This window comes from Triturus cristatus, chromosome 2_1, assembly GCF_964204655.1.
Source record: "Triturus cristatus chromosome 2_1, aTriCri1.1, whole genome shotgun sequence".
In the NCBI taxonomy this organism is placed as follows: Eukaryota; Metazoa; Chordata; class Amphibia; order Caudata; family Salamandridae; genus Triturus; species Triturus cristatus.
In genome coordinates this window covers 802430404-802449999 of record NC_140581.1, presented here as the reverse complement: position 1 = coordinate 802449999, position 19596 = coordinate 802430404, and the positions used below count along the sequence as shown (strand labels likewise).

The 19596-nt window shown below is 43.6% G+C and overlaps 1 protein-coding gene across 1 annotated transcript; it reads right to left on the bottom strand.

The window, feature by feature from the left end:
* Positions 1 to 4755: 4755 nt before the first annotated feature.
* LOC146865904 (endogenous retrovirus group PABLB member 1 Env polyprotein-like) lies at positions 4756 to 6267 on the bottom strand. Its single transcript, XM_085640783.1, has one exon. The coding sequence runs from the start codon at positions 6265 to 6267 to the stop codon at positions 4756 to 4758; it is 1512 nt and encodes a 503-aa protein (XP_085496909.1).
* Positions 6268 to 19596: the final 13329 nt, after the last annotated feature.

Genomic DNA, 19596 nt, shown 5'->3' with positions numbered 1-19596 from the left:
TCCTGATAGAGGTTTTTTTTTTTGCTCCCTTGTTTTTTCCCCCCTCCTCTTGGACCTTTAGCTACCTCAGGGGGGGCCTTCTTTGTAGATATATTGCATATGTTCTTAGTGCCAGTATTTGCCGAGATTCCCTTTGCCGCAATTTTCTTTCATGGTATCCTCCTCTTACATGTTGTTCCACAGTTTCAATGCAGTAGAATCTTAACTGTTTCCAGTCCCTGTTATGCTCTTTTTCCATGTGTTTGGCCACAGCATTGCTTCGGTCTTTGGCTATGGTGGCTCTCACATGTTCCAGAATTCTATTTTTGAGTTCACAAATTGTGCTCCCAACGTACTTTAGGTGGCATGGGCATTCTATAACATGAACTACAAACTGTGTTTTACAAGTTATTAGTTTCTGTATTTTCCATAACTTTTTGTTTGCCCAGATGATCTCCTTGGTATTGCGTGCAATTTAGCAAACCTAGCAGTTGTAGCATTTAATAAAACCCGCATTGTGTAGTCATTGACATGTTGTATTTTCATTTTTCCAAAAATGACTTTGGACTCGAGTGTCTTTAAGTTTTTTCGGCCTCCTAAAAGTGACATTGGGATGATCACCAACGAGTGTTGCCAATGTTGGATCCAAACACAGAATTCTCCAATTCTTTTTCAGAATATCTTTTATTTGCTTCGATTCCTGAGAAAATGTTGAGATCAGTCGATTGTATTTGTTTCTGTTGCTGATGGTTTCTCTTTGATTATTTAATCTCTTGATTTTGATTCTGCTCTATTTCGGCATCTCGTTATTGTTTCCTCTTTGTATGCTCTGCGTCTGAATCTTTGTGTACTTTGGTCTCGATGTTTTTGCCACTCTTCCTTTTCAGAGCAGATTCGTTTGATACGCAAAAATTCTCCATAGGGGATATTCTGGATCAGTGAGTTTTGATGGAAACTTTGAGCATGTAAAACTGCATTAGTGGCTGTTATCTTTCGATGCAGTGTTGTACGTATTTTTCCATCTTTCACATAAATTTCAGTGTCTAAGGTTACTCTTTCCCGATTGATTTCGTAGGTAAACCGTAGATTTGCCTCTGTGTTGTTTAGTATTTCAAAATACTTTTGAAATTCTAGTTCAGTGCCGTCCCAAATTATAAAGAGATCGTCAATAAACCTGAACCAGCTCACTGTCTTGTTGATATATTCATCATGGTCCGGTTGCCAGGCAAGGTGCTGCTCTCACCAGCAGATTGCCAGGCATGCATAGCTTGGACTAAAGGAAAATCCCATGGTCGTACTTGTATGTATATTTCTTCTCCAAATAGGAATACATTTTTAGTGAGGCAATTTTCAATCATTTGTAACAGCATTTGATTGTGGTTTTCATATTGGATGTTGCGTTTTCCCAAGAAATAGTTGCAAGCTGTAACTCCTATTTGATTTTCGATGTTAGGGTAGAGTGAAATTACATCCATTGTTATCAATTTATAGGAGCTTTGTCATGGAATATCCTGTAAGTGCCTCAATAAATCGCTTGTGTCTTTGATGTAAGATGTCAGATTTTGAGCGAATGGTAATAAAAAGAAATCTACAGAATATGCTGCTGGTTCCAATAGTGAGCCATTTGCTGCAATTATCAGTCGCCCTGGAGGTTTTGTGGCATGTTTGTGAATTTTGGGCAAAAAGTAGATTGTTGCTGTGATTGGAAATTTTCAGGTACTTGACCTCGTCTTCATCGAAGAGGTTCATGTCATTCCATTTATTTAGTTGATTATCCCAGTCTTTTTTAACTTCTAATTTAGGGTTCATTTTTAGTTTAGCATAATATTCAAGAATGTCCAATTGGGAATGTACTTCTTTAGTGTAGTCTTTTTTATCCCAAATTATAATATTACCGCCCTTGTCTGCGATTTTTATTTCTATTTAGTCATCTCGTGTCAATTCCTGTATTGCTGTTCTTTCCTCTTTATTTAGGTTGTCTTTATATCTATATGGTTTGATTTTTATAGATGTCTTGTGTCACAGCCTCATGAAATATATCGATTTTGTTACCCAAAGGTAGTTGGGGATAGAATTTGGACTTTGGTTTCATTCCACTCAGGCTTGAGCCAATTTGTTCACACACTGTGGCCAATCCTATTTCATTGTCATGGTTGGTATTATTCAGATTTATGAGGATGAGTAGAGGTTCTGTGTCTCTTTCTGTAAGTGTCTCAGTGGGTACTGGAAATGGCTTTTTGTGTTCCCGCATTTTCTTGTTTCCTGCGAAGATTTTTGCTAGCTTAATTTTTCTGACATATTGATATATGTCTATACAAATATATTTAAATTCAAAATATGGAATCTAATTTTGCAAATGTATTTTTATTAAAAACTAATAAAACTACTTAAATGTATTTCAATTAATTTAAATGTAACTAATGTTATTGTAATTCAAAAGTAATACTTATTTGAATTACCTTTATTTAATTGAATATAGAATAATGTTACATCACCACCCCTATACCTTAAAAAACATGCTACCCCTATACACTACCTATCTCTGAACCTTAAAATCATACTACCCCCTCCAAAAAATCCCCCCTGACCCCTAAAAATGTCTTACTACCCCATACATCACTCATCCCTCAACCCTAAAAAGTCTTTACTACAGCTTAACACTGCACATCCCTGATCACTAAAAGCTTCTTACTACAGCTTTACACCACCAACCGTAAACCCTAAAAATGGCTTACAATGCCTGAAAAAACATAAATCTCAAATCTGCATCCCCATATATTAAATTATATTTTTAAAAATATTCAAATAAATTCACATTTCGAACTATTGTGAGACAGTGGATACTGATGGCCTCATTACGATGAGGCTCGGAAAGCCTCCAAATGCAGTTCAGAGGTTTTACGAGCCTCATTCCGGTGGAGGCTGACGGTTTTATAACCCGCCGGACAGGAGCCTGTCTGCCAGTCGGAATGGCACGTAATCCCTCTGAACGGGGTTTTAAGTCATCTGGATTACGATGTCGATATCCAGCAGGGTTTCCATGCTAGGCTTTCCGACGTGGAAACCCTGCTCGAAAGTGACTTTGGGGGTCCCTTAGCATTACCCCCTTCAGCCAGCAGCCTCTCGTTAGGGGCCGAGGGCGCACATAAGGTGCCCCCCTGTTCATCCCTGCACCGTGTGGCAGGCACTGTGAGGTGGCTATCACACAGTGCAGGGATGAACTCAAACTCCCTTTTCTGTATGGGAGCTTGTGCTGCAGCCAGTTTCAACCACAGCACAAGCTCCCAGATAGAATAGGGAGTTTGTGTTCATCCGTGCAAAATTCAGTGGTCGGGACCTCTGGCTGGAGGTTGGTCGGACCCATATCTGTGAAATAAAGCCCTTACTTGGGATGGATGGTACTCCACTCCAAGTAATAATAATGCCACTGTTCTTGTTAGGTCCAGTAAACGTTTCAGTAATTTAAACCTGGGCTCAACCATGAATAGCTACGGAACAGAGCAGAGAAGCTTAACTTATAAAAATATGTACATTTGTAGAAGTGCCACAACAGTTAAAAAATCGAAAATACAATGCAATAAAAATTACACTCCAATGAACAATATGACATCAAAGTGACACAAATCCAATAAGGGGAATTGGAGATATGAACAATTTAAAGTGAAAAAATGATAGCGCCATAAAGTGGTAAGCACCAACCATAATCAACTAGTTGTGCTTGACTTTTACCTAGGCGTGATTTAAGACTGACCATGATGAAGCTCGGTTCAGATACAGAAACCAGGTTCATCCTGGTCAAACGTTTTGCCTTCTGAAAAAGAACCTAAAAATCCTCAGTGGGGCAAGGCAGCAGGCGTGGCCAAGAAGGACTCCTCTGAAGTACTGGGTTATTCGGAACCCAGCGGTGCCAGGGAACACACCCAAAGACTTCGAGTTATTCCTGTTTCAGACTACAGAAACACAGAGTCTTCTAGGTGAAGTCAAAGATCGAATTTATTGGCTGCAGCCAGTAACAGGTATCCTAGAAGTACAACACAGTGTATATTCTCAGGAGACTGCTCACTAACAAAAACCAGTCTTCTCCTTTTATACAAAATATTATGCTTTAGGCAAACATTCCTTATTTTACAGCTTGATCATTCACATACATTCACTACAAAGGAAAAAGCAGAGTCATGATGGCAAGCACATTTTTCAGTTTGTCCAGACCTTAATCAATTACCCGGCAAGGCTTAGTATTTTCATCAGATATCGACGGACACCCAATAAAAACGGGCACCTCCTCCTCGTAAAGCCAGTCATAAAGTAGGAATCAGTGACAGGTGTGTAGAAGATTAGGCAGGGCTCGTGTGAGATGAAAAGGTTTCGTAATAGGCTGGGCCCTGATACTAATCTCATTCGGCCGCAGGGAGGGAGCTGACCGAACAAGTTCGGCCTCAGGCAGCGAAGTTAGTTTACTCAGGTCACCGAAGAGTCAATGAAGGTGTGCGTGTCCTTTAGACCGATGCTTGGCCTAGTCCTGGGCCTATGTGAGGGCAATCACAAAATGGCTGTCGTTTCTAAAATGGAAACCCGAGTTTCAGAACGAAAACTCCGATTTCAGGTGATCTCGTCACTCGAGTGTGACGCAAATGCTTATGCATGGTAGCCTAATCATTCTCGGTCCGCTAATACTGAAGTCGACATGGTAGAACCATGTCAAATACGTGGCTCCGAAATTTACAGTACCACAGACCCTCCTTTTGCCCTTCCATAGGCAAATAACTTACACTCACGCTAGTCTGAGTCCAGGTCTATGTCCATAAAGTCGTGGAGGTGTTGCTGTAGCATCATTCTATTACTTAGCTCGTCTCTTGATTCAGGCTTCCTTACACACGATGTAGCACAGAGGCCACATATAGCAGGAGCACACTGTACACACAGACAGAACAGGAAAAGAATGGCTAAGATCATCCCAATGACTATCAGAATCTTCCAACCCCAGGTGGATATCAGTTCCCAGAACCACCCCATTAAAGACCAATCTCCTTTATCCACGTGAATAGATTCGGAAATCTTATGCAGTTTGGAAATGGCCTGGTAAACTGTTGGAGCGTTATCTGGAATGAAAACACAGCAACTTGATTTGATCACAGTACATACCCCACCTCGGTCTGCAAGTATGACGTCTAGTGCGACCCGGTTCTGAAGAGTCATAAGGCGATCCGACTGGAGCTCAGCAGTCAAATTGCCAAGGGCACCGGCTGTTTCAACTACCGTGGATTCAACCACTCTTGTCAATTGCCTTATGTTCCTGCTGTTGACCATTGGACCCCAAAACGGCAGAAAAGCCTTCACGAAGTCTCCAAACTCCTGTCCTGCAGTGTCATCTTGACTGATGACACCTCTAACTATCCTTGTCCTATGGTAATCTGCCGTGGTCGTGTAGGTGGGAGGCAGCAGGAACGAAACAAAACATGTGCCCGAAAAGTCCGGGGGCAACCATGTATAGGCTCTGTCATGGCAGACGAAATAGGTACCCTTAGCTGCTAGGAATGAAGGGGAAGTCTGGGACGCGAAAACATAAGTTCTAGCGCAGATACTTCTCCCTAACTGAGCTCTGGGATTCTTGCCATTACCTTGCAGATATAGGAGTCCCTGATGGGGTACAATCCAAATCGGGGAGGATTTATTTGCTTGCTGGTTCTCACTCAGAGTAGCTCCATATCCTGTTATGTTCCATCCAATATATGCTAGTGTCTCATCACTTGGGATAGTCTCATAGGAAATCTCTTCCCTAATCATATCTACATTCCCCTTAACTAGAGCACTATTCTTGGGATTATCTTTCATGGAACGTAGGGGGTTGGCTTTGTGAGCATTTATAAACATTGTTCTATATGCCCACACAGAACCATTATGGCTGAAAGGCAGGACCAGATAAGGGATACCTTTTTCAGTAGTATGAGGTATGAGACCACACACCCAACAATTAGTCGTGTTTACTACTAATTGGTGTTGGTGTAGAAGCTGAATGAATGAATTATTGACAAATTCTAATCTTCTAGCGGACTCGTGTTCGGGCAGAGGATGAAAAGAATGTGAGGAAACAGTAGGAGGAGGTATGGGCTGTGTAGTGGGTGCAAATGTTACTTGAAAAGAGAATAAAACATATCCTATGAGAATCGTTATTACGCTAAACAACATGAAAATACATAACATCAAAAATCGTTTCCTTGTCATTATTTTACACATTCTGGCTTTGAAGTCCATCGGTTTGGCAGGTCTCTCATTCTTGAAAAACTCCATCCTCTCTTAGGGCCTCATGTAGGTAGCCAAATACCGGTCGGTAACGGCCGATTTTCGGTAAATATGCCGTTACCGACCGGTATTTAGACAAGTGAGATGTAGGAGTCCAAAAACGACTTTTCGGTAAATATGAGGCGGTAAATACCGAATCATATTTACCGAATTCTAAAATACCGAATCAGATTTACCGAATACACACTTAACGAATCGGTAAATATGAAGTGGTAAATATGAAGTGGTAAATATGAAGTGGTAAAAATTAAAATGACATGTAGGAGCACTCGGTAATTAAGAAATCCAAGAAAATCGGTAAATAAGAGTCGGTAATTAACACGGATTGAAAGCAGGTGATAACCATCAACAGTGCATATAAGCAATCCCAAAATGCAACAGCGTGGACAACATGGCCGCTATGTATGTCATTGCAAGGCGCCTACGTCTACAGGCAGCAGGACTGAGGGTTTGGCGACGGGAGGAACGCATCTACAGACAGCGCATCACACTATTCCAGCTGACTGATGCAGAGATACATGAGAGGTACAGGCTACACCCCGAAACCATCATGGACTTAATCAGGGACCTTCACCCACTCCTTGACCAGCCAATAAGAAGGGCGCACGCCATACCCCCACATGTGCAGGTGCTCTGCAGCCTACATCTGCTGGCATCCGGCAGTTATCAGGTGGTGAGAGCTGCGGTGGGTGGTGTATCCCAGAGTTGCCTGTCACGTTTCTTCAGGAAGTTCCTGGATGCCATGATGCAGAGAATGCACCACTACATCAGCTTCCCCAACACACAGGCTGCACTGCAGAAAACAAAAACAGACTTTTATCACATGGCACAGTTCCCCCATGTCATCGGCTGTATTGATGGTACACACATCCCAATCTGTCCACCAGCTGACACAGAGCACATCTACAGGAACAGGAAGTCCACCCACTCCATCAATGTGCATACCGATTTGAATGATTTTGTTAAGGGTCCTGTGGGTGGCAGAACCAAAAGGTGGGCGTATGCTATTTACAACGAAGTCTGGAAGTTGTCGCAGATTGAGGCGGCTTCCAGATTGAGAGCTATTGATCAAGCAAACATGGAGAAGGTTTTAGCCGTTATAGATAATAGCATTAGCACTCTCTCTTCTAGGATTTATACATTAGACAATATTGTTTCTTCGGTTGTTGATATTGTGCATGATGATATGTCTGTGTTATATCATGGTCAAAACCAGTTGCGTTCTGTTATGCAGTTTGCATGGACGTTGCAGACGTTAAAGGCAGGGAGGGTCCCTTGGGACTATCTGACCACTACATCGGTATTCCTTCCCTACAACCTTACTGACAAGCAGCGATTTATGTCCATGAAGGATGCTACATATTCATTGTTACAGATTGAAAAGTTAGAACCGTTGCCTTTCTCTGTAGCGGAGATCAATTTAGCTACGTGGTTAGTACACGGATTGATAACTCTCCCTTTCGCGCTTTTTAAGTTTACGTCTTGTATGAAACATTATGCTTTGGGTAGGTATGAACCGCTGGGCACCGCTTTCATGCATGAGGTTTGGTCCCTCCCCTTTACGTATAGATGTACTAGGGACGGAACTGAGGTTTATTTGAAAGGCGAGGAATGTACCACTACACCAGACCATTCCTTGGTATGTAGGCACATTCAATTACACGGCGCATGCAATGTACAAGCCCCGAATTTGGCGTGCGTCCTACGAGGTATCCCAGTGCCTGTGATTACACCTTCTTTCACGCTGCTTGCAAACGGTAGTTATTTAATTTTGAATAGTGAAGCTTGCTGCGGGATGGTAGTGGGAATCCCGTACAGTAACTGTCTCGCAGAAAGTTGTCTGCTGCAATAATGTTCTTTTTCCACCCCCGCATGGGCGGCTGGATGTTTCCATCTGGCCTTCGATTCCAACCTTGAAAGCAGAGTTCAACAAGTTGAGCAGAATAAGAGCGCTATTGTCCCAAAAAGAGGTGCCTTTGACTTCCTCTCGTGAAACATTTGTCCTTCACGTTGCTAATACGCGCACTGAGGTACAGGCGCTTCTGAATACTGACCTCCCCCTGCATTTCGGCTCTTTGATCCAAACTATTTTCAATGCCTCGTCCACGACCGGCCTGGCTCATTTTTTTAAACTTGTGGGCTCGGGTCTCGTGACCTCTTTCCAAACTATTTTTGGTGTGATTCCGGCATTTTTTCATTCACTTTTCTCGAGCATCTTTGGAGGTGTCCCGCTGCTTCTGGCGCTAGTGGCAGGTGTGCTGCTTTTCCTTTTTATACTCCGGAATGGCTGCTCCTTCTGTGCCACACGAGCACCTGTCCCGTCTGCATCTTCTTCGTGATAGGATGCTTGACTTTTATGGTACTTTGCCATTGGCGACTTTGAGCCTGGCTTATGGATTATCCTTCAGGTATTCCTACTTCACCTGCATACAACCTGTATTTCACTGCCTGGATTGTCCCTTTGAATGGCCTCTGGATTTGTGCTTGACCAACATGGTGTCTCCGGTGCCGGATTTCGATCGACTGATGAGGCCCTTAGTGTCTCACGAGTTGGCCTGTTCTGGTGTCCGGATTATGGCCTGTGGTGCGGCGCATGGTATCCTGGGTAATTGGGACATCTCTGCGGCCGCCTACGACTTCTTGGCTATGAGCTATTTGGAGGAACATTCCGGGTGCCCTCTGATTGTGCTAGAGGCTCCGATGGTTGGAGAACACGTATGTTCCTTTTCTTTACTTAATTGGATGGCTGAGACTTTTAGTGGCCCTGCAAACGATTTTTTGTTGGAAGCAGTGGCCACATATGCTGCCTATACATTCATGGATTAACTGGACTGTCGTCCATTGCGCCTGTGCTACTGGACAGCACCCTGGCGCAACATTTATTTCTTGTATTTCTCTTTTTTCTCTTCCTGATGGTCGTTTTGAGTTTTTTTATCTACTTGCATTTTTTTTTAGAATTCTATGCTGCTATTTTTTGTAGTTTCGGACTTTGGCGCAGCATCGGTTACGCCTTGTTCTGCTCTGACGAAACTGAACTCTGCGTTCTCTCTTTTCTTGCCTATTGAATAGTGCTTCGATCAAGGGGGCGTGTAGTGAGTTCTCCCTGAATACGTACATACATTGTTAAGTTTGCATAACCACGTTAAATGTTAGACAGCCATCTTTTTGTCTTTGCACACGACACTGCGTTTACATGTTATTTCTTAAATAAACTGCTGACTCGAGACTTGCTTCACACGAGAGCAATCTGTTGTTACCATCCCAAGCTCTGCGCAGCGACCTTGGTCTGTACATGGTGTGACAAACAGTCTGGAATATTACACAATGCATGTTTTCCACTCTAGGTTGATCGACCCACTATTTAGCCATGACACACGCGCAGCTGCAAATACCTGAAAGTTGGTGCTTTTAATATCACAGACATCATGTTTATTATTCAGACCGAAGACGAGCCTTCCTGTGAGACGACTCCTGATGCTCCTGTGATGTGATTTCACTAAGCTGATCTTTGAGGTATGGGGTCCCCTATTCAAGCCTGAGAGACCTTCTATTAGCATAATAATAATATTAGCTTCTTGGTAAAGGGAAGGTGGTAGTCTCCTCGGTATTTTCCGATTCGGTAAATACCACCTCGTATTTTCCGATTCGGTAACTACCACCTCGGTATTTACCGATTCGGTAAATACCACCTCGGTATTTACCGATTCGGTGAATTCCGATTCGTGATTACCGAATGTTACCGAATCGGTAACTGTTACCGAATTTTTACCTACATATAACTTTCCGATTCTAATTTACCGATTCGGTACGGCTCGGTATTTAAGAAACGGTAAAATTTATTTACCTACATGAGGCCCTAAGTGCTGCTCGCGGTGGTAGGGTGTTCTTTGCTTAAGGAAATGCTTCTGTCAGTCCAGGGCAACTCCCTTAGACCGACCAGAACTGTCGACCTAACGTCTTCAGTTGCACTCCAAAGACTTGGGCAACCGCGACCCTGCAGCTGAACCCGGATGGCGGTTCGAAAAAGCAAAAATAAGCAAGTTCCTCAGAAGAGAGAGCTGCACTATTAAAAAAAAATTAGCAAAGGAAAAGAAAATTTTATTTGTCCATAGTTCTTGACCTCATATTGTAACAGCTTTTTCCAGGTACTGTTTGGTCTTGAAACAAAAGTTCAGGCTCTGTAGTGACCAATCGAATTGACGGTGGCACAGCTTCTTGCAAAATGTCATCGCTTTCCTGCTCAGAAAGCGTTCCTTTTACACGTGCATCGCTAAACGGCAGAAAACGAGGCACAGTCTCAGTCTCTGAGTCAGCGATCCCACTGGTCGTAAGGCAAAGGCAAAGGGACCCTCTTGCAATGAACGCCGTGGATCCAGTTCTTTTTCCCTTTCACTCGAACAGCTGATCTCGTTGAGAGAAGGACGAGATGGGGGCCGGTCCAACGGGGCTCATCATTCTTCGTCCGCTGAAAGTTTTTGACCAGCACCCATGATCCAGGATTGATGGGGTGTCCTGGAGCTTCAGAGACCTGGGGCAGAATATCATGCACCTGTTGGTGTAAAACACGCAATTTAGCCGTCAATTCATACAGATAATCAAGCAGTACGGGATGTTCGATCTCACTGAATTTTGTCGGCCTTGGCACTCCCCATATGTTGGCCGGGCCGCCGAACACAATTTCATAGGGACTAAGTCCCACTCGTGAATGCGCAGTCATTCTTGTCGACAGGAGTTGTAAAGGCAGAGCGTCAGGCCATTTAAGACCACAGCTTGCCTGTATCTTTGCTAATTTTAACTTGAGCGTGCCATTATAGCACTCTACTAGTCCAGCTGATTGGGGGTGATTTGCAGCGTGGAACTTCTGCTTGATGCCTAGTCCCTCACATACTGTTTTCATCACTTTGCCCACAAATTCACTCCCATTATCACTCCAAACCATTCTTGGCATTCCAAACCTAGAGAAAAATTCTTTGACAAGGGCTTTAGCTGTATATAAGGCAGTGTCTTTTAAGGGATATGCTTCTATCCACCTTGAAAAGGCACAAACAACAACGAGTACATATTTCAAATTGTTGCATCTTTCCATGTGGATGAAATCTAGCTGCAAAAACTCGAACGGATACGTTGGTGGCGCAAAATGACCAGCTGGAGTTGGGGTTCCCCTACCAGGATTGTACTTCAGACACACCATGCAATTCTTGACTACATTCTCTGCACATTTAGGAATTCCAGCATTTTGCCATACTGGAGCCAACAACTTACAAATACCTTTCACACTAATATGGGCCATTCCATGAGCCATTGTCACCACTGCAAGCACATACGCATCGGGTAACAACCATCGCTGATGTTCTGATAAGTCAATCCAACAACCATTTTCATCCAATTTACCCGTACTTTCTCTCCACATACTCAATTCTTTCTCTGTGGCTTCGGCTTGAAGGGACTTCACACTCTCTATCGTGTCTTCACACATTCCAACATCACCAACCCATCTTGAAGGGCCTGCAACATACATTCGATTCTTCACATCCTTAGCTGTTTCTTTTGCGATTTCATCAGCAAATGCATTCCCACGACCAACATCATCCGTAACCTTCTTGTGCGCATTGCACTTCACAATCGCAACTCGTAACGGCAAGGTCAGTGACTCAAGGAGCTCATTCACCAACTGACCATTCTGTATCTTAGCTCCATGCGAAGTCAGGAACCCCTGTTCTTTCCATAATTGCCCAAAACTATGGGCCACACCAAAAGCATACTGACTGTCGGTATATATGGTCACTCTCATTCCTTTTGATAACACACATGCTCTTGTAAGTGCAATTAACTCTGCTGCTTGAGCTGAATTATGTGGTATACGTGCAGTTTCAACAATCGTATGCAAAGTCGTGACGGCATATGCTGCAGTCGTATCACCATTCGGAAGCTTGAAACATGAACCATCCACCCATAAGGTACCATCACACTCTACAAGAGGAGTGTCTTTAAGATCCACTCTCCCTTTTGTTTCTTCTTCTGTCCTGAGAAGACAATCATGCTGTTCAACATCATCTGTCTCTACTGGAATCGGCAATAACGTGGCTGGATTTAACGTACTGCACCTCTTTATGTGTACATGACTCGCTAACAGTGTCAATTCGTAACCTGACAATCGAACGCTAGTTAAGTGCTGTGTCTTGGTCCTGTTTAACAACGTGTCCACTGCATGTGGAACCATCACAATCAACGTGTTATTCATTACTAACCCAGCAGACTGTCAAATAGAAACAGCTGCTGCCGCTGTAGCTCTCAAGCAACTCGGCAATGCTTTAGCTACCGGATCCAAAATCGACGAAAAATACGCGCATGGACGCTGCTTGTCTCCAAAAGACTGTGTCAACACTGACAATGCACAACCTTCTTTCTCATGAACATACAGTGTAAAAGGCTTACTGTAGTTGGGAGTACCCAACACAGGAGCTGAACACAGTGCTTTACGCAATTCGGAAAAACTTTTCTGACAATCTTCAGACCATGGAACGGGATTCGGTGTATGTTTACACGTTAATGCTATCAAAGGTTTGGCCAGAAAAGAAAACCCAGGTATCCATTGTCTACAGTAGGATGTAATGCCCAAGAAAGCACGTACTTCTCTCTGTGTTTTAGGCACACTCAATTTTGCTATTGCCTGAATTCTTTCTGGGGTCAGTTTCCTTTCCTCCTTCGATAAGAGATGACCTAAGTAGGTCACTTCTTGTCGACAATATTGCAGTTTCGAAAGAGACACTTTGTGCTGTAAATTAAACAAATGACGCAACAACGACAATGTTGCTTCTTTACAAATTTCTTCAGTATCTGCAGCGATTAGTAAATCGTCGACATACTGAACAAGCGTAGCATTATCAGGTAAAACAATCGCGTCAAGCTGTGTTTTTAAAGCCTGGCTGTATATTGATGGACTCTCACAGTAGCCTTGAGGAGCGCGTTTAAAGCGGAAGCTTCGACCTCCTAAACTGAAACCAAAAATATCCCTGCACTCTTCGGCGATCGGGATGCTGAAGAAAGCATTCTTCAAGTCAATCACCGAGAACCAGGTGGCGGAAGCTGGAATCATAGTCAACAGGGCAGTGATATCAGGAACAACTGGAAACTGTGGCACCACTATTTTATTGACTTCTCTAAGATCAATCACGAACCTGTAAACAGGTGGCTGAGAAGGGTCAGTACGTTTCAAAACAGGCAGAACAGGACTATTGCAAACGTTGCCTCTTGTCTCTTCGATCACATCTTTTTCAATTAAATCATAAATGATCGCTAGCAATGCTTTTTCACCTTCACTAGAGATCTTGTATTGGGGAATGCGTGGCAATTTAACATTGGCTTTCAATGTTACAACATATGGCGGTATTTCCAAAAGGCCCACATCATTAGGACCAGTAGCCCAAAGGACATCAGGAAGAAACGACAATTCGGTTGGAAGTTTATCCTTCGACAAATACATTGGAGAGATCACTTTCCTACCCAGTGTAAGTTGTACTCCCGAGGGAGAACAATATAATGTTGCATGCAATCTTTTCAACAAATCCAACCCCAACAGGTTTTCACCACAACCTGTTGTCAAAATTAGGGGTGCTTCCAATTCACAAGGTCCAACAGAAAGGGACATAGGGCTAGAGATCGGATTCCTAACCGGGGCGCCAGAAAAACCTACTGAAACATTCATTTTGCCAGACAAAGGCGCGCCTGGGAGTTTTGAGTGCATAATAGAACTCTTTGCAGCACCAGTATCCAACAGAAAAGGCTCTGACACACCTGATGTAGTCACCTTAACATACGGTCCACTCTGATCTACTGGAACTGAAACCACTCCCTCTCTTTGTCTACGGCTGTCCTAGCAATCATTACCTTCCAAATTCTCATCTTCTGCATAATAATCGTCAGCATAGTACTGAGTCGTCCTACCAGGCACGTTATTTTGTTGGTCAAAACTGTTAATTGAATTCTGAGGTGGAAGGGGACGCGAGTTCTGGTGAAAACATCCATGTCCTCTACCTCTAGGAGCTTGTTGAACACCTCGACCTCTTGCGCCAGAAACACCATTTGTTCGCTGTGACAAAATAGGTCAACTATACTTGAAATGACCCTCTTCTTTACAATATGAGCACTGATTGGGACCTACAGGAACACGGGGTCGAGAAGACTCGAACCTTTGCGAGTTTCTTTGAAACTGTTGAGGTTGCTGATGGTTACTTTGACCACCACGTGGCGGGTAGGCCTGCTGTAAAAGAACCTTCGTCTTTAATTCTTTAGTTTTCTTTTCCACCCTATCCTTCTCATCTTTATCCCTATTTTCATAATACTGTGCAGTAGCCAGTATTTGCGCTGAAGAGGAAACGGCCCAAGAACTCTCTGAATCTTTTAATTTCTTACACAATTCGGGAAGCAAATTATGCACAAATTTGTCAACAAACAACCGTTGACCACCTTCTGTACTCATATCTTGACCGCTGTGGTCGATAAACGTTTCCTCGAACCTGGTGAAGAAATCAGACACTTTTTCATCTTTCTTCTGCTTACACGCAGACAATTTATCCCAATTAACACGCATCGCGGGCATTAAAGTTTTCATGTAAGTGATGATTCTAGCAGGGAGTTCTGCTACCAAAGGCTCAGGCTTGGCACCACCAACTTGTCTATCATTAGCAGCGCTAATATTTGCCCATGTGTCGCCTAATTCTTGCGCGTGATCTGTATTGCGAATCAATCCCCACAAAGGCTGTGGAACAACGTTCCCAAATAACATATCTATGTCAGCCAAATTCATAACGCATGATTCTGCAGTCTGTGCTAATTCCTTATAATATCCTGCAGGGTTTTTACGGGGGTCAGGCAAAGTCTGCTTAAGGGCTAAAACTTCAGATCGCTTCCAAGGCACATGTACCCAAACACGCTGGAAATGAGCTGGCATAGCAGCAATACCTTTAGCGGCATCAGCCGCAACGGCGTCCTTCCATACCGGAGGGACTTCTCTCATAGGGTATTGTCTCACCTTTTTATCAGAGGAGTCATGTTCAAACAATGATTGAGAAGGATCCTCAATCCTAAAAGACAACAATGTCGCAACTGCTTTCTCAACATCGGGACCCACAATCGTACCCTTTTCAAATTCAAATCGCACACGGCACAAATCTTGCGGATTTGCTTCCAAACCATTATCCTCCAATTCCTCACAAAGGAAAACACACATCTTTTCAAAAACGTATCTCTGTTTCGGTGCTTCCCATTGATAGAAAACATCCATAACAGACTCCACATTATATCGTAAAGGGCAATTAATCCATCTCCGTGCCACACGATCAAGTATTTCTTTCTCTCGAGAATTATGTAGTTGACTACGCGTCTGCTTACGCGTTGATTCAGGCATCACACCAGATGATCCAAAGAGAGGAAATATAAGGCCAGCAACGGCATCATTCATTCTTTGTCTAATAGAAGGAGAAGTTAACAAAAGAACAGGGGAAAACACAAAGGGAAGCATAGCAGACGCAGATGCGGATGCAGAGACAGTATCAGGAGGAGCGCTGAGAGAGGCAGTCGAAGTAGTAGCGGTAGTAGTCAAGGTCGTAGGAAGTACAGAGGGAGCAGGTAACGAAGTTGGCGGCCCTTGAGGGGGCTGCACCATAGAAGTAGGAGCCAACTGAAGGGGAGCTGGCGGAGGTGGAGGAACTTGAGGCACGATAACTGGAGCTTGCACAATTAAATGTTGCGGAGGTGCGGTAGCACTCTGCACATAAGGGGGTGGCGAACTCAACAAGTGTGACATTAAAGGGTCTTTCTCTATTTCTTTTGACGCATCCTGCTGAGGAAGCGGCAAAACTGGATAACATTTATCGATCACCATGTTACGTTGCCTGTGCAACTGCTCACTCATCTGTTCCTCTTCATTACCTTTAAACTGCATAGCAGTTTGCATTACCGTAATACCTTTTTCTCTCTTATTTCTCTTTGCTAATTTAATTTCCCTCTGTTTGGCTTCCTTACGCCATAGGCGGAAAGAGTCAAACACCGCCAGCCGGGCTTTCTTTTTAAACAGTTTAACCTCTAGATTATCCAAAATCTCTGTGTCGAAACTACCATTTTGGGGCCATCTTAGGACACCATCCTTTCTAGTATATCTAATCCATACCTCATTATACGTGATGGGGCCCACGCCGTGTTTTAAATAGAGCTCATAGGTTGGAGTTCCAATCGGAGGAACCGGATATGAATCCTCTAATCGGGAATTCCTATTACAACCAAGACAAAACAAATTTCCAAGTATACTAGAACCAGGCATCTTCGCTCTCTAGTCTAGTTTCAAACTTCAAAGGATTATCGAACACAATTGTCTCGTGAATACACGAGTCCTTCGGCTTTGGGACTTGCAAGTTCCAAATCAAAGCGATCCCGAAGGGGATACCAAACCAAAAACCAAACTAAGGACTGGGAGACGCTCCACTTATACTTAACTGAGGTAACGATGACGTCACCAGAAGACTCGTTTATCGTTTCGCTCTACCAAATCATCAAGGGTCCAAAACAGGGCGATAGTCAGGGCAGCAGTCCTTTGTAGCCGTCGGGAAGCGGGGAACCTCGCAGCAAAGACTTTCGGACCACGTCGACATACAGGGGTCGATGAAGTGGCGGCCTTCCTCCAGAATTTTCACACGAAGCTCCTCACGAACCTCTGGCTTGGACCGGTACCGCTGAAATCGCCCGACGTTGGGCGCCAACTGAAGTACTGGGTTTTTCGGAACCCAGCGGTGCTAGGGAACACACCCAAAGACTTCGAGTTCTTCCTGTTTCAGACTACAGAAACACAGAGTCTTCTAGGTGAAGTCAAAGATCGAATTTATTGGCTGCAGCCAGTAACAGGTATCCTAGAAGTACAACACGGTGTATATTCTCAGGAGACTGCTCACTAACAAAAACCAGTCTTCTCCTTTTATACAAAATATTATGCTTTAGGCAAATATTCCTTATTTTACAGCTTGATCATTCACATACATTCACTACAAAGGAAAAAGCAGAGTCATGATGGCAAGCACATTTTTCAGTTTGTCCAGCCCTTAATCAATTACCCGGCAAGGCTTAGTATTTTCATCAGATATCGACGGACACCCAATAAAAACGGGCACCTCCTCCTCGTAAAACTAGCCATAAAGTAGGAAACAGTGACAGGTGTGTAGAAGATTAGGCAGGGCTCGTGTGAGATGAAAAGGTTTCGTAATAGGCAGGGCCCTGATACTAATCTCATTCGGCCGCAGGGAGGGAGCTGACCGAACAGGTTCGGCCTCAGGCAGCGAAGTTAGTTTGCTCAGGTCACCGAAGAGTCAATGAAGGTGTGCGTGTCCTTTAGACCGATGCTTGGCCTAGTCCTGGGCCTATGTGAGGGCAATCACAAAATGGCTGTCGTTTCTAAAATGGAAACCCGAGTTTCAGAACGAAAACTCAGATTTCAGGTGATCTCGTCACTCGAGTGTGACGCAAATGCTTATGCATGGTGGCCTAATCATTCTCGGTCCGCTAATACTGAAGTCGACATGGTAGAACCATGTCAAATACGTGGCTCCGAAATTTACAGTACCACACCACCAGGCTGGATAGCAGTCGTACGAAGTCAAGATGAAGCCATTGACTTTTGGAAGGAATGCTCAGAGTAGTAGAAATTCAAACTTTGGGCCTAGGTAAGGTCCCTCGCCTGCTGAATACTTTTAGTATCTTCGCCCAATGGAGACTACTACATTCAGACTTAGTAATTTTTTTGGAGTTTGGATTCCTCCAGTGGGGCACGGCTGCGAGCTGTAGCTGAACAGGACACTAAGAGGCCAGATACCTTCGCAACAAAATCTTGCTGAAACTGATTTGCTGCTATTGAAAAGCTCCCAGCAGGAACAACCTGAATCTTTGGCCCAGCAGCATGGAAGCTTTGTCAGATACACTTGCGGATTTGCTTTGTTCTTTTGAAGGTGTTTGGAGCCAATGCAGCTTTTCAGGATGTTAGGAAAAAGTACAATTTGATTTAGAAAGGGCATCTAGCAGGTTATTGTGTTCCTGTAGCTTAACAGGAGATCCGCCAACAGACCCTTGGTGTCCACTTCTTTGTCTTGGATACAAGTGGGAGCAGGTCTGGCATTTCAGGTCTACTCACAGGTCTCATCAGCAGGTGCAGTCATTCTTCTGTCTTCCACAGGTCCAGTAGAGTTCTGTTTATACCTGACCCCAGCCTGTGGGTGGGGGCGACTCCTGCCCTTCCTTAACCAAGAATGCAAAGCTTCACATGGGTTACCCTAACCACGTTTGCAGCAGATCATGTGTACCCTACTGCAAATGATAAAGTCAAAATGATCAGTAGTGTGGGCAAGAGTCGGCTCCACCGGTATAGTTAGTCTCAATCTATCTAATGCTGCAAAAATGTTCAACTTGGCGTGACCCCAATACTTAGAAGTCATATATAAGAGAAAACCAGTTCCTCTATCAATGAACAAAAATGTTGTCAGGCAGCGTACAAATCTGAACAATTCACAAGTCAAGTACAGTAAATGTCTTTCAATTCATACAATTCCCAAAAATAATGACTGTAATGTGCTTGATAAATAGGTCACCACTATCAGTAGGTGGCATATAGGTAGGGAGTTATGAATTCAAACAGATCTCTGTAACCATTCTTTAATGGAAACATGAGATGAGATAAGTTCTTTTTGTTTTGTGCCATTTCTATCTTGCTTAGTTTGATTGGAGGTCTCTTGAATTTGATGTTGCACAACAGTAACTAAGATACTTGTTTAATTGTTTTTACAGCCCTGAGGAATTCCATGTGGGACAAAACGCGTTGGCTGGGCTGATGTATGCATTCATGAACTTCAATTACGAATAAAAGAAACATTTGAATACAAGACTTTTCAAGACTCCCTGTGCTATAATTTTTTGGAATTGTATGGATTGAAAGACATTTACTGTACTTGCCTTCTGAATTGTTTTGTATTCTCCCTGACAATTTTTTTTTACCCTACTGCAAACAAACCCATAGTAACTCTCTCTCTAAATTTAATATGGCCAAACCTTTCTTACCTTGTGGTGAGCTCTTGTGTGTTTTGCTGTTCGCCCTATGTGGGAAGGGTATGCCCAGACGTGGGTCTAGTGCTCACTACGACACTGCAGTCAAGCTATCCTGGCTGAAGAGGGGTGAAACCCCGAAACCGGTCCTAGGATGCTTGATTCCGGTCCAGGGAAGACATGGCTTGGCAGTTTGGGCTGGACTGTTCCCATGAGGCACAGGGTCAAGACTGATTTGCA